Source organism: Lepidochelys kempii, chromosome 1 (assembly GCF_965140265.1).
Source record: "Lepidochelys kempii isolate rLepKem1 chromosome 1, rLepKem1.hap2, whole genome shotgun sequence".
NCBI classification, from domain to species: domain Eukaryota; kingdom Metazoa; phylum Chordata; order Testudines; family Cheloniidae; genus Lepidochelys; species Lepidochelys kempii.
Window position 1 is genome coordinate 218336509 of NC_133256.1, and position 16614 is coordinate 218353122.

General features: G+C 39.6%; 1 protein-coding gene across 9 annotated transcripts in view; it reads right to left on the reverse strand.

The window, feature by feature from the left end:
- Positions 1 to 773: 773 nt before the first annotated feature.
- The window catches only part of PARP11 (poly(ADP-ribose) polymerase family member 11), a 28994-nt gene continuing 13153 nt past the window's right edge, over positions 774 to 16614 (reverse strand). For 7 of the 9 annotated variants that reach the window (XM_073314620.1, XM_073314576.1, XM_073314602.1 and 4 more), the window contains 3 exons: positions 10041 to 10192; positions 9054 to 9532; positions 774 to 8211 (listed from right to left, as the gene is read on the reverse strand). In XM_073314620.1, the coding sequence (XP_073170721.1) occupies positions 9219 to 9532; positions 10041 to 10192 (466 nt within the window). In that variant the 3' untranslated portion in view covers positions 774 to 8211; positions 9054 to 9218. The remainder of the gene's footprint in view (positions 8212 to 9053; positions 9533 to 10040; positions 10193 to 16614) is intronic. The other 2 variants (XM_073314587.1, XM_073314595.1) reach the window with 2 other exon arrangements.

Sequence of the window (16614 nt, forward strand, 5' to 3'; positions counted from 1 at the left end):
AAAAAATATGAATTTGTGAGTTGCGCTTTCACAACAAAGAGATTGCACTACAGTACTTGTATGTAGGGAATTGAAAAATACTATTTTTTTATCATTTTATAGAGCAAATATTTGTAATAAAAATAATATACATTTTGATTTCAATTACAACACAGAATACAATATATATGAAAATGTAGAAAAGCATCCAAAATATTTAATAAATTTCAATTGGTATTCTATTGTTTAACAGTACAATGAAAACTGTGATTAATCGTGATTAATTTTTTTGAGTTAATCGCAAATTAACTGCAATTAATTGACAGCCCTAATTTTAAACAAGACAAATTAAAATTTTTTTTTATTGTTAGCAGCTGCACTTTATATAGCCTATTGGAAAAAATGTGACTTCTATGGAATTATGTAAAATATATAGTAATTGTGACTTCTATGGAATTATAGTAAAATATGGACTATCCTTGAAATGGAAAACCTTTCACACCAAGTGTATACACAAGAGAAGTGCCAAAAAGATAGTCATTTAGAAATTTGATCACTTTTTTTAGCATACTTAGGAGGACTCCTTAGCCAGCAAGGCAGAATCTTTAGCCAGGTTCTTTGAATATTAACTTGATCCTGAATAAGTAATGTACAATGCAGTATGTTCATATTTTATTGTAACTTTGCCTTGATAAGGGTTTAAAAAAACAAACAAACCTGTGATTTGGGAGATTTTGGGGTATCTATGTTTAACTAGGCTGCACTGAAACTATTAAATAATACCAGAAACACTCTTAAAATCAATCAGTCTTTAATGTACAAAAAATAAATAATCATGAAAAAGATTCAATACACTGATCTGGATTAGAAAGTGTTTTTTTTAAAAAGAACCTTGTACTGTAATTAGTTAAAACTGGCACAAGATTGTGCAGTTAATTAGGACTACTGCATAAACTGGCACTTCTTTTCAGAATCATAAAGAACATGGATTAACATACAGTGTAAGTTTGTGCAAATCAACAGCTTAAAAATCAAGACCTTTAAAGTGTGCTTTATCTTGAGTCCCCTCCTGAAACTATGGGCTTTTGTCTCCCACCATCTAATGCTCAGTGCCCCAAAGCTGTTCAACACGCATTTACGCTTCTGGGTGCTCGAAAACACTGCTTGCTCCCACGTGAGTTTTTCAAAGCAAAATGACATTAACCATCTGATCTACTGTGGTTTATTTATTCCCCCTCTTAATGCTAAAAAAAGCCGAATGTTCCCTTTGTATGTCGCCTAGTTTGTTACTCATTTCTCCCATGCTTCTCTGATGCCCATCTCTTCGGGCCCAATCAGACTCCCTCTGAAGTTAATGAAAAGACTCCCACTGGGAGCTGGAAAAGTTTATGTACATTTTCTTATTCACATCTCACCGTGCAACTATACCCCTTCAGAGTTTTCAAACTAAACTGGATTAGCATTTGGATAGAATGGATTCTAGGAAAACCTAGCTACAGGAGGCAGTATCAGTCATTCACGAAGTGGTGCTCTTCCCTCAAAGCCTATACTCAGGGCCATCCTTACTCATATGCAAAGTATGCAGCTGTGTAGGGCACCAGGTGCCTTGCGCAGCTGCGTGCTGCTCCAGCCCCTGCTCTTCCCTAGGGCCTGCGCCCTGTTCCTTCCCCACCTCTTCCTGCCCCCCCACTCCCCTGAGCTCTGCAGCAGGGCTGGACCTGCACTCATCGATGGCGGGAAGTGCTAGGCGGTGGTTCCCCCTGGTGAATGCTGGGGGGTGGTTCCCTCCTGCCCCCCAAGCCAGCCCTGCCCCCTGTGGAGGCCTGGGTCTCGCTCCCCCGGCAGAGACCTGCTCGGGCTGCGTAGGGCCCCAGAATTGCTAGGGACGGCCCTGCCTGTACTGAACCCCAACTTCATTTTAGCACACTATGTACTGCTGTCCTTTCGATAAGACATAAACCTGAGGTCTTGCCAATATATTGTAATTAAGGATCTTGGAAAACTTTTTGTAAGAAAAAAGGTGTCTCGGACAAAATTCAATTCACGGAATTACGTATCGCCTGTCTATATTCCCCCTGAAGTTTGTACTGAAAACAATATTTTTGCCTACATCCAGTCAGTCTGCTGTAAAATACTGCTATGCAGAGTTATATAGGTGCTGTATTCTAGTCCAGAAACGGTAGCATTGCAGAGATAGTCAAAGGTTCTCTCTCTTTAGTACAGGGGTCCTCAAACTGGGGGTTGGGACCCCTCAGGGGTCACGACATTATTAGATAGGGGGGTCACGAGCTGTCAGCCTCCACCCTAAACCCTGCTTTGCCTCCAGCATTTATAATGATGTTAAATATGTAAAAAAGTGTTTTTAATTTATGGGGGGCAGGGGTCACACACAGACGCTTGCTGTGTGAAAGGGGTCACCAGTACAATAGTTTGAGAATCACTGCTCCAGTACTCGCCTACCTCAGAGGACCTTTAGTAAGGTTGTCAGGCAATGTCTGTAAAGTAGTTTGAGGCCTTTATAATGAGAAGTATGATAAGGTATTTCAGGGAGATTTTCTCTACAATGCAGCGTATTTGTTAAAGGGCTTACAGGTCAGAGGGAAACAGACAATCTTACAAACTTGTTGGATAGAGACTTTTTTGAAACAGACTGAGGAAGTTCATTATAGTGGGGTCTGTTATTAATTATGTTTATCACATGAGTGCCTACTAGCCCATTGCACTGTACAACCACAGAAGCTAAATGGTTAAACTCCAAACAATATTTCCTCCAGTGTCATTCACAGGTAAGCAGAACTGGCCCCTCTGAAAGCAGAAACATCTGGAACAATATCATCATGATTGCTCTGACTTCCTGAACATAAAGCAGAACTTCTCAGCAGTGTTGATTGGTCAATTGTGACAAGGTGATAAAAGGGGTATTGGAATTTTGTCATAGGTATGTTGCCCAGCACAGAATTCACACCCTAGGGTAAGTGGGGATAAGATGGCGTTCAGACACTGTGTGTCGCGCTAAGTTATGAAAAGTTAGCTATAGTTATGCTAAGTTATGGCAGCCTAACCCTAGCTGCCTAGGGACACCGGTGCTGCCCAGAAGCTACACAACACACCTCTTACATTAGGGCTTGTAAGGAGGTCTAGCACGGTCTTCCTCAGTTCCTGCCCTGGGAGAAAACTCTCCTGATCAGATCAAAGGCTTTTAGAGTCTCTTTACACTACTCTGAGCCCTTTACATGACACAGAGGGGTCACATCAGGCTTCCTGGCTCGCAGTGCAGTGCTCCATCTTCAGCAGAGCTTACTGGGTAGGAGCTGAGCATTCAGGAAGCCTGCACAGAAGGTGGGTTTGGAGACACTTTTTTTCCTTTACACGCCCCACCACTATCTTTAGTTTACTTTCACATCCACCATTCAAAGCTTTGTTTCTTCAGTTTTTCTTCTCCACTGCATCTTCCCCTCAGTCCTTTCCCCACATTTGTTGCTTTGGGTCACGTTTCTTTCACTAAACTTTCTTCTATGTCAAAACTCAATCTGGAGCCACTACTTAAAGAAAAAAAAAAGTAATTATGTTGACATGCAGACAGCACTTTAGATCTTCTAAGGGCTAAGTATTAATACAACACTGATAATTTTTGTTTTGCATTTATAAAAATGTAAGGTAGCCACATTACATGACGAAGCTTTTTAAAAGTCACTCTTGCTGGTTAATAACTATTGATCAAAGAGCTTATAAACTAACAGACAAGAGACACAAAAGGTGGAGGGAAACAGACACAGAAGTGAAGTGATGTGTCCAAGGTTCCACATCACATCAGTGGGAGGTACTGGAACAAAGACCTGTCTCCCAGTTCAAATCCAGTTCTCTATACAGAGCCACACGTCATCCTCTATTTATTCTGGCTTGTTTGACTTGTTTAAAATCTGTAATCTTTTTAAAATGAAAAATTTAATACAAAATTAGTCCAAAAGAGTTGTTCATCTGGTGAGAGTATTGCTGATAGAGATACAAGGCGCTCCTCACCATCACCTCCTGCATTTAAGACGTGTATTAGCCAGCAAGACCATCTGGCATTTTGAATCTCATTGTTCAACTAACATTTGCTGAACCATCTGACCACTGCTGCAGCCTATACTTAAAAATGCAGGCCTTTTTACTTCGTCTTTTAGATGAAGAGTAGACAAGTCCTATACATATCACATGAAGTGAGTGGAATTTACTCTCTGCTGGAACCTAAGAAAACTCAGGATGCCAAGAACTTAATTCTTATTTTGCTGCTCAAAGAGCAGCCCTGGAATCCCTCCCTGACTTCCAGTGTGGTGCCTCTGGAAGGGATGAACAGATGTATCTTTACTATGTCCCAATGGAGAAGATGAAAAGCAAAACACCTCCTGCAGGGCTGCAGCTACCCTTCTTGGTGTACTACAGCACTTCTGCACCCTTTCTACCTGTATAGGGGAAGTAGATGGCACAGATGTCTCAACAGCTGTACGCGGTACTGTGATTTCAGTGACTGAAGGCCTAGCTCGTACTACTGACATATGAGCTGGCCAGGGGACTCTGGTGCCAGGCTCACTTGCGTCTCTGTTCTGAAGCTCCTCAAAGAAGGAGACCTATGTCTCATCTGGTATCCTCCCTACCCCTTCCTGAAGAAGTACACCCTGGGGGTTTCAGCCATCTCAGCCCTGGAGCTTGGGGTGGAATCGCAGCTCACTGGAGCACAAACGGAGGAGGAGTGGCCGGAGGACTGAGTCTTATCCCCTTATCTGAGGAGGCTTTCATAGAGAACTCCAGAAAAAAAAAAAAAAATCTCTTTAGGCAGGCATCCCTAGTCTTCTGAGTCCACTTAGAAAAAGAAGAGAAGATGGATCATTAGTCAGAGATATGTCTTTTGCCTAAACAGAAATGGCACTTTGAATGCACATCCTTGAGTGGCACAGACTTATCACAGGGGGAGCAGGTCTTAAATCCTGGACCTTTAGTGTTGCCAATAACAACTCAAGGCCCAGAGAACCAGCGGGAGGAGAGGAGAACACATAAGGCTTAAAAAAGGCAAAAAAAAAATTTTATAAGCCAGAGGGCAAACTAAGAGTTAACTACCTAACAACTGTATTAACTAATCACTAGTAACAGAGTCTCAGAGAAGTTGGTGGATACTGCAGGGTTCCCTCTCACTGCCATGGGTGGTAAAAAGGGACTGAGGGAGACTTGGGTTCGCTTCACCCTTTGTGCCCTCAGGTGGCGTGACACGAGGCCATCTAGGATGCAGTTGCAGCCCCAATGGACACCACTCCCTAAAAGAATCCAATCTTGGCCACATGCATATTAAGAGAGGTACGCAGATGGCCAATTACATGAAGACCTCCATCAGGTACTGGCAACAATTTTATTCCTTGTGAATAAACTCCATTCATGGAGCCTGATTAAGACCACTTCAGCCCACCTCCTGGCATGTGGTTTACTGATACCTGTTAAAAAGGGACTGCAAGACTGCTTTCCCCAAAATGGAATCTGTCCTGGATTTAAAATATCTAGTTCCAATAAGCACTCAGTAAATGACTCACCCAGACACATTCTGGAAAGCTGTAGAAGCTGCCACAGCACCTACAAAATGAGCTTTAAGGCTACTATTTACCAGAATGCCTGCTTGCAAGCAACAAGTCTGAAAACAAAAGACAATTTGTACAGTCCACCTCTGGAATGAGATAGGTCCAAGGGAGGATTTTTCTCCCATACACAATATTGGTGCCTTTAGAAGGACTGAGATCTATCTAGGTAATGGAACAAACAGCACTTTCCCGCAAAATGGCTGCTACAGGAGGGTCTGATGTCTGGAGAAGAAAGCCAGCAGCAAGATGGAATGGACCATGATAAAGTCAGATATTTGGGGCAAGAATATCCAAAAAGGCCATAAAATCTCTGGCTGAGTCCTTCAAACCATCACTTATAAGAGCTTCTCTGCCTTGCTCTGCAACTGAGATATTCAACAGCTTGTATGATCTCTCCTGATAAATCAAAAATTGAGTATCTAGTTATAATACAAGATATTGGAAAGGAAAATGGTGGAGAATCATCAAATGGTGGTGTCCCCGCTAGAGAGAGACTGAATACCGTCGTTTGTTTTTCTCTCTAGACCAACTGACACTGTAATCTCCTTTCTTTATCCATCTGGGTTCCATCACAGGTTCCTTTCTCCATAGTAGCTGAGTGCCTCCCAAGAACCACCATGATCTTTCTCTCCCTTTAGTCCCCCTCTTTATTTTGCCAGAAAGGGGTAAGCTGAGTAGGTGTGTTTTTTTTTTTTAATGTCATTACTACTAAATTTGAAAGAGTGGGAGTATTGCCATGAGCAAGGTTGGTGTTTTGCAAAAGCTTGAGAAAAGAGGTGGTGGGTTTACATCATAGCTCTGAATGTTATGAGCAGAGTTGCCATTTTTATTTCATCTGGCAGCAAGCCCCACCATCCTCGATAGAGGTTAGATGCAAGGAGTTATCCATTGTCATTGATCTTTTCCTTATCTCTTATAAGTGAGGGGAAGAACCCAAAAGAGACAGAAGCTGAGAAGGAAGCCTGACAAATGGAAAGGGTGAACATTTTCCCAACACCAAACACCCACTCAGGCAGGCATGTGACAACCAGGAAAGGTGACATGCTGAACCAGTTGCCTCAATGCCATAATGTTGGTTGTTAAGGAAAGAGTCTAGGTACAAGAGTGCCTTGCCAGAGGAGATACAGTATAAATTTCTAGATGTCACCTCTGAACACTGATGGCTGGAACTGGACATGGTAAGTCTGGATCTGAAGGACACTATGAAAAACCACAAGATTGAAATAACTATAGCCACTGAGAAATTCTATCAAATGACAAATACACTGACTTCCTTATTGTAATTTATCTGATTTAGAACTAAGAACTACCATTCAACTTTTCTAAAGCTTGAGATGTTGCATAGTAGCTGTCTACATGGTGTAAACAGCCTCAGTATCAAGATTTATCAATAAAGATGAAGAAGAGTGTACCAGGAAAGCTGATAGAGTGGGCACTGGATGAAAAGCTGAAACCACCTTCAATGGCACTCTGGACTGGTGAGATTAAGGTTTTTCCACTCAATTCCCTTGAGTCTAAATAGAAAATAAGGCACAGAGTGGACAAGCTATACAGGCATAAGTACACACAAGCAGGACAAACATAAATCATATTGATCTTCTGAAGATATTATATGTATGCCAATCAAACACCTTTTAAAAACCAGATGTGTTGGTTACTTTTAGTCACAACAGTCTGGTTAAGACTTGAGGAAAATCATGACTGGATTTTGGAAATTAGCGAGTGAACAAACAAAAGGGTACAACTTTTTTTATTTTGACTTCTTATAATTTCATAATGTCCAAGTACATGTATTGTAGAATATTTTATAAAAATAAAGAGGACTTAGGCTGCGGACACCCTACTGCATTTGCTAGTAAATCTCTGATGAGAAGTGGGGAGGGATTACTACAAGATAGGGGTGAGCCCTTTGCTTGTGTACACACACTCACACTGGCATGGCTTAGCCATTCCTCCACTGCTGCTACCCATGCTGCCACAGCTACACTGCTGTTTATACTCATGCCAGCTCAAATATGTGTACATAAGCAGGGGACACACACCCCTAGCTCAACATGTGTATTCCAAGGCTTGTGATTGGTGAAGGTTTACTGTTCTATAGCATCAGTCATTAGTTATTATTGCAACAACACCCAGAGATGCCATTCAGGAGGCCCATTGTACTAGGCACTGTACAAGCACAAAGGAAGACACAGTCCCTGCCCTGAACAGCTGAAGAAGATAAGTGGAGGAAAAGTTTCCAAGAAATTTCAAAGAACACAAATAACCAGCATATGGCGTGACTGCAAGAGTCCATGAACAGACACAGATAAAGGACTTAGGGAGGAGGGGATGCATGTCTATTAGATGGGTCGTAGTGCCAGGCTGTGCATATGCAGAAGTATGCTCCCTCCCATGCCAGAAAGCTAATGCAACTTTGAGTATATCTAAGGTCTGTGTGACAGGGCAAGAATCCAATAGCAGGGATCCAAAGAGGCAGTCTCATGAGGGAGGGCCAATGTGTTTTCACTCATTTAACACCTTAGTCCCCCTTCTTCAGGAGTTTTGGTCTCTCTGATCTTTCTTCTGGTCCCTCTTCTCCTCCCCAGTGAGATTCTACCTGGCAAAAACAGTCCATACTCTGCATCTACGCAAATGGAAAGAAAACTTGGTTTACATAAAATCAGCACATGCCAGTATTACTAAAACCATTCATGAAACATAGGGAAAAATTAAGGGATGGAATTTTTAGAGGCCCTCCATTTTGGTTTAATTCTTGTTTCCATTGAATTCAATAGAGTATTACCATCAACTTCAATGGAAGTAGAGTCATGTCAACACTGAGTGCATCTTAAAATTCCAGACAAGGTAGAGATTACTACAAGATACGGGGAGGGGGAACAAAACACACCTTTTACTATTAAACAACAACTATATAGATCACATAAGGGATCCTAGCACAGGACTCTAGGGCTAAATACCTACCTAATTACTGACCACAACTGTTGTCAGGTATATTATTCTGTCACAACCAGACTTCAACTTATAGGTTGTGCAGCATTATTGCAAGGTTGCTTGAAGCAGTATGAGATACCTAGATTTAGTCCTAGCAGCTGGTTCAGCTTGATTCCAGACCTTTGCCTTCCCTAGACGGATTGTTCTGTAGATTTAAACTCCAATCTACAAGTAATACATACTGCAATATACCAATAACTATTAAGCCCCCTGCATTTTGTAAAATGATAAATAAAATCTTTATAAAAGATTATTCACCTATACACATACTGTATCATATGCATAAATATATATTTTACACATGGATAAATACATAAGTATTATTTTTTAAAATGTATAGCAGTAAGAATTCTTTGAAGACATTAAATGTCCAATTTAATTAAGGCTCAACTAAGCCATATTAAAATTGGTTATAAACCCTAAATGTGAAAAGCATCAACGTTTATTTACAGGACCAACAGATGGACAACCAACCTTAAGCCAAAAGGATTTTACAGATGTAAGCCAGATTTTCCTTCACATCTCCATCTCTGTTCACCACCATGTATTTAAAAGATTTGTAAGTTATATTTCCTTCGCAAAGACATACTGACCGTCCATCACAACCAACCTAATATTCAGTTTGGCTCCTTGCAAAACTTAGCAGAACTCTATTAAATATTCAGGGTAGATTTGGTTGGTATCAAAGACAACAAAGATCTTTGGATTCCAAGTACTATCCACGCAGCTGTCGAATAAGTTCACAAAGCTCCCATCTTTTGAAGGAGGCCTCATGTATTTGGAATCTCCAATGATATAGTCTCCAGTTAAAACACGAGCAAGAAACATAACTTTATATGTTCTGAACACATGATGTTGCAGATTGACACCATGGATTTGAAAAGTGTCTCCATGCTTCATATCGTCTTTGCAGAAACGACTGGAGTACAATGCATCTCTTGCAAAATAGGTCCCTTAAAAAACAAACAGCAAAAATTATAGCTGATGACAACAGTCTCATTATGAAATCTAAAGGGCCTGATTCTGATCCCTTCTTACATCAAAATGGTGTAAGATCTGAATCAGGCCCTATCTCTCAGTTTTATTCATAATCAATCCAACAAAATTTATAAGAATTACATAGTGCTGTGCTTTTCAAGCTTTTTCAGTGTGAACCACATTTTAGTAGGGATATTGCCCCACAAACCACTTACCCTTCTGCCACTGGACCATCATTTTCCCCCACCCCACTGCATAACATCCAACTATGGCAACTATAGGAATTGCTTACTTAATATATTTTAAGTGTCTTTTTATCACATTTAGCAGGAAGAAAACCAGATTAAACAATTCTCCACAGACCACCAGTATGGTAAATGCATTTGTGGGACACATAATTGTATGTTTAGAGAGTGAAAAGCGAACGAAGCGTATTACTCACAAATTACATGGAGTGGTATTAAAGAAGTCATTATTGCTTACCTTTTCCATACACTGCAGCATGCATACCATTTATTCTCCAGTCAAAGTTATGAATGCATATTGCTTCTACAAATTCATTGCTGGTACCATGAAATAACATGTGTTCATTAATGGTAGGGACACCTCTTCTCTTCTTTAGTTGAGCTTTTTTCCTACAAAAAAAGCCATAGCATTACAAAAGCGTCTAATCAAACTGGAATTGCACAGAAACAGAGGGGAAATGATACTGCAACAGCTGAATTTGAGAGAAATGACCAAATTTGATTCTGCTCCTTAAACACATCTCAAAGTTCTACTATCGAAGGTGGCGTTAAAAGGAAGCAGTCAGCTTTTTTTTAAAAAAAAAGCAAAAAAAACAAACCACCCCCACATAAAACACACTTCTTTCTAAAGTCTTGGACATATTCTTGTAAGGAAAGCCTAACATTTACTATAAATGAATAATTCAAGAAAAAAAAATCAATTGTTTCCACTTCATTCATTTGAGAGTACTTTCAGCAGAATCAGGTTTCCCTACTTGTTTTTCACACAGTAACAGGAAGGAAAAGCTTTAAAAAAAACCCCAAAACATTAGGAAAATAAGGTTGTAAAACTACAAAAATTGCCAGTGTGACTCAAAAGGAATACATAGCATCTAGAGCTGTCAATCACAGTTAATTCATGCGATTAATGCAAAACAAATTAGCTAGATTTAAAAAAAGTCACGATTAATTGTAGTTTTAATTGCACTGTTAAACAATAGAATACTCATTTAAATTTATTATAAATATTTTTGATATGTTTCTACATTTTCAAATATATTGATTTCAATTACAAGAGAAAACAAAGTGTGCAGTGCTCACTCTCTATTATTTTTTATTACAAATATTTGCACTGTAAAAAAACAAACAAAAGAAACACTGTTTTTCAATTTACCTCATACAAGTCCACTCAGTCCTAGGTCTTGTTCAGCCACTCGCTAAGACAAACAAGTTTGTTTACATTTAAAGGTGACATACTTGCTGCTTCTTATTTACAATGTCACTGAAAGTGAGAACATGCACTGTTGCAGCCGGCATATGTGTCAGATACGTAAACATACGTATGCCCCTTCATGCTTCGACTTGTAAGCTCTAAAGTTTTACATTGCTTTGTTTTTGAGTGAAGTTATGTCAAAATAAATAAATAAAATCTACATTTGTAAGTTGCACTTTCATGATAAAGAGATTGCCCTACAGAACTTGTATGAGGTGAATTGAAAAATACTGTTTCTTTGGGTTTATTTTTTTAAAGTGTAAATATCTGTAATAATAATAATAATAATAATATAAAGTGAGCACTGTACACTTGGTATTCTCTGTTGTAATTGAAATCAATATATTTGAAAATGTAGAAAAACATCCAAAAATATTTATAATAAATTTCAACTGGCATTCTATTATTGTTTAACCGTGCGATTTCAAACTGTGACTAATTGCAACTATTTCTTTCAATCGTTTGACAGCTCTAGTAGCACCCAAAACTTCTTTTGACTTTTTTTTAATTGACTAGATTTCACACTGACAATGTCCCATTGAAAGAAAAAGGCAAAGATCAAGATTACTTGGATCAGTGTGTTGCTTTCTGAATGTTGAGGACTATATGTAGCCTATTTTTTTAAGTTGCATTTTAATACTCAGTAACAAGCTACTTTACTTTAAAAATTAAACAGTTACACAGGTCTAGAGGCAAGTTACAATTTATGAAAGTTTATATTAAAACATTAAAATACTGTATCTAAAATACAATTTTGAAAACTATATTAAAATGTATACCTTGGATTTGACCATGTAAAAAGATGATTTTTCAAGTAATTTTTCATATACAATACAAATGAATGAGAATGGAAGAGGGAGACTAGTAGCACTTATTGTACTTAAACACCCAAACTAATTTAGGCCAATAATTCTAAACTATTAGATCACTCCATAAAATAATTTGTTTCTTAGGCCTGATCTACACTACAGATGGAGCCTCCCAGAGCCTGAGATGAAATGTGAAACAACATACACCTTCTCTGTATAAATATATATCTATATATCTTCTTACTATATGTTCCCTTCCTTGCATCTGATGAAGTGGGCTGTAGCCCACGAAAGTTTATGCTCTAATAAATTTGTTAGTCTCTAAGGTGCCACAAGTACTCCTGGTTTTTTTTAGCAGCAGCAGTGAAACTGACAATATCAATTTCACTACTGGTAGGCTCCCTTCTGTGAAACTGATTGCTGCCCTGGACTCACATCTCACTGTCACCCCCAGGGCAGGGGGAAAGGGGAGAAGGGATTCCAGCTGTGAGCCCCGGGCGGCTGTCAGTGCCCCTCTTCAGTCAATGCAAACGCTCCTGCTGAGGATGTGTGCCACCGGCAGAAGGAGGGTAGGGCGGACACCAAGAGCAATTTAATTGCTGTAGGTCAATTAACTTAAGTCAACCTAATTTTGTAGTGTAGAGAAGCCCTTAGACTGATTCTTCATGTCAAAAGGAGTTCTGTGCAGAAGAACTAACGGCTAGATCCTTCATGGTATAGATCAGGCATTAAATGAGCAAAAAGAGGAAAAAGGTGGACAGCCATTTCAAAAACTTAGGGGAAGAAGAAACTACTATAGTGATGTGGTATTTAGCAGGACAGTAGCTTAGCAATTAACTGAACTTCTTTTTGGGATTTAATGTATAGATGGCAAAGCATTCAAGACCAAAATGCAGGTTGTCAGACGGGCTTTTAAAAATAAAGCACTTGTTGTTTCAAGTGCTTTGTATCGGAGTATTCAAACAATGCTTTTAAGAAGTTTGAGAGTCATTAATTCATAATAAGAATTACTGCCACTCAGACATACAAAACCCAAAGTAATTCACTTAGGTAGGAAGTTTTCAGTACATAGGATAGCTTCAAAAAAGGATTTTGGGGTTGTTTTTTTTAGCATGCAGGCTACAGGCCAAACCATGCCACCAGAGCCACAGTGCCTGTTTTAAAAATACGACTGACAGGTGGCCAAGCAAACACCGTCACTTAAGGGACAGATGTCCCCTCCACTAATTCTCCCAATCTATCTGCATTACCCACGGTCTTCTCTGGATTGAGTTTCAGTTTGCTTAACTTTCATTTAAGACCCACTCTCAGTGGACACTGGAAAAGCCAGTCAATCATACGAATTGGGTCTCATAAAACAGATACAGAACTGAGATTCATCAGCGTGGTGATGACACTATCCCAACCCACTGTATCACCGCAATGGATTTATAAGTACAGTTAGCCGACGAATGACAGAACAGAACCTTGCAGCATATGACCTGAAAGACATATTTTATTAGTTTATTTCAAATTGCACAAAATTTTAAAATGATCAATCACTCTACCCACTCTCAGGAAAGGGCAGAATGGAGCTACTGCAATCTACACAGTAAATAGTCTATGCTCTAAAAAGGTTTTGGATAGTAGTGCTCAACAAGTTTTTAATCAATAGTCTCCACAAATATAAAGTTAATAGCCAACAACAAAACAGGAGTTGTGATGAAGAGGATAATATTATGCAGGCCAAAATATATAACTACCCAATTATATCCTCTCAAGAACATGAGGTTCAGATTAAACTCATCTCCTCAGTGAAACAATATACCTTGAAAAAGGAAAAAGAAAATAAGTTGTAATTCTTGTTCTCAAATGACACCGTATGTGCAGCAAGACCAGGGAGGTGATGCCATCGAGTCCCACAGCCAGTTTTTTGGTTGAATTAACCCATCCAAGAGCATGTGCTTAGTGGGCTTCTAATGACTCAAAAGATACCCATGTCCTCAAGTCACGTTTCCCACCAGCAATCACAAACTAATACATTTTTTAAAAATAGAAGTGCAGTCCGTACCCTTATATTTATAATAAGAGCAGGTTCTTATTGTAGAGCCAGTCCCCTTAGGTAGATAGGAGACCAATCGTTTGCATTCCTATTAAAAAAGGAACATTTAAGAAGTGGCAGCAACCTTAATTCCACAACAATACCTTCTACTTGCTCAACCTCTATGGAATGTGAGCCTTCATAACCTCAAACTCAAACACTAGAAAGAACATCACTCATTCTCCAAGATAAATCTTCCCACACAAGATGGCCACTGCGCATTGGGATGCCACAAGGAATTTGAAATGCCAGAGTTTCTTCTCTTTCCATTACAGACATCACTGGGTAATCGCAGTGATGAATAAGGCTAACATTATGTCACTGAGGTTGCGGAAGACACAGAATCCATGACTTCCAGTTAACCTCCGTGACATTGGGGACCCCGCAGCAGGCCAGCCTCCGCAGATGGTGGGGGACCCTCCTGCAGCTGCGGGAAACCTGCAATTGACTGGCTGCTGTCGCCACCACTGGCTACCCCTGACTGGGGGGGCCCCCCCGAGCAGCTCCCAGATGCAGCCATGGCAGCAGAGGACCCCAGAGCTGCTCAGCAGCTGCAGGGTTGCGCTCCCCCGCCCCCAGCTCCCCTGCCACTCGGGCAGCGGGGAACCCCTCCTAGCCACTGGGCAATGGAATCCCTGCAGCTCCCAGCTGCTGCAGGGAGGTGGTGGGTAACAGGGTGCTGGACCCTCCTCCCTCCCCATTTTGTCAGGGATGATTTTAGTAAAAGTCAGGGACAGATCATGGTTTCCATGACCTTTTGTTTATTGCCCATGACTTTTACTAAAAATATCCATGACAAAATCATGGCCTTAGTGATGAGGTTCGCCTGCTCCAAATGACTGTGTCAGACACACATTATTTCACCCCAGAAAGCAGCTGAGCCTTTGAGACAAATCTTTAGGTTTTCCCCAAATGGAAAAATAAGGGCAAACAGTTTCTGGACTGAGATGATTCCCCTCTGTCTTTCTACTCCACTGAACACAAAATTTTAATACTGTATATTACTTTGCAACTAACACATAGTAATATTGCAATACTGTAAAAATCATTCTGCACGCAACAACAGATTCCCATTCCTGAGTTCATGTTTCCAAAAACAGGGTAGTGGGAACTCCATATCTTTGGAGTTTTTAAAGCACACACTTTATTGTGCAGTGGTCCCTGCTGCCCATCAATTCCCCTTTTCAGCAAAAGGTAGAAAATCGAAGAGAAAACAAATCTGCATTGCGAACTCTGAAGTCAGTGGGGATCTAGTATCATTTCCTGATATTCTTATTCACAGAAGTATGCCTCAAATTGAAAAGCTTCAGGGATACCTCTATAGAAATCCACTTTAACGCAATACATTGTTACAACAGCAACACTTAGATATACAAGTTTCAAAGTAGCAAGATTGGTACAAAAGCACCAATCAAAGCAAATAAAATTTTTAATTGTATCTGTATTTATATACTTAAATACATTCCATACCAATACATTAAGAGAAGGCTAAAGTTGCAAAAATTAATCACTCAAAAGCCAGGAAACGAGAAAATTAAGACTCAATATGCAATCTTAAGACACCTCTCTCTGCAAATATTCACTAGAAGCGTGCAATTACATGATCACAAGGTATTTTTTAAATACAATATACCATACAATTTCATCTACAGCATAGCACCTTTTAAGCCCATGTAGCACCTTAATATTTTTTCATTGTTTACTTATTGATTTTATTGTCAAAATGGTCCAATATATCTTCATGTTGACTTTTTATAAGTTCCTTTTCTAGAAAAGTATATTTTGACATTTCCAAGGGCAACCGTGTGATACATGATGTTTGTGAAGTGCAAATATTAAATAAAAGACTGATCAGAGAAGACGTGGGAACAAAACTCAAGAACTCCTAACTCACCCTGCCCCATACAATATCTAGCGGGAAAGAAAGCAGGAACGTTCAAGCCAGCAATGGCTTCTGCAATACTGACAGACTAAACTTGGATTTGCTGCACCGAGCTGGATCCAACAGAGAGACTTCACCCTACACTAAAATTCATAAAGAGAAAATGGTAAGGTGAGAAACTTGACAAGTCGGGAGTACTTGTTTTGAGTCACTAGACACGCAACGAATACAACCCTATGAAGGCTCATTTTACAAGGAGTCTGTTGTGACACGTTCACTCCATCATAACAAAATCTTGGGGTCCACCACATATACTTTCTGAGAACAATGACTGTAGTCACCTCTACCAGCGAGCTCACATAGAGAGGATTAGAAGAGAACCTAATGTCATCCTTCATGACAAGGTAGCTGTGCTTGTGCTCTTCCTTTCCATATGTTGATGAGGGAGCTTGCAGATGTTGCCACACATTCTTTAGCAGTTGGATGACTATTTACTGTTCAAAGATTTGATATATTAAAAATGATCATGAAACTGTGGTAAGGTTTGGTACCTTATTGTCCATGAAGAAAAATTATCTTTCTAGCAACATGGGCTAGGGACATTCAGCTATTCAACTCCTTTAATAACCAAAGAGGAATTCACATCAAACCATTCATACAACCATTCAAAATTAGAAACATTTTTCAATGTAACTTTCTCCAAGAGACTAACAACTGCAGATAAACTGTTTCCCTGTTTCAGACAAATTCAACTTTTGATAAAGCCTTTCAAAATCTTTTTTTTTTTTT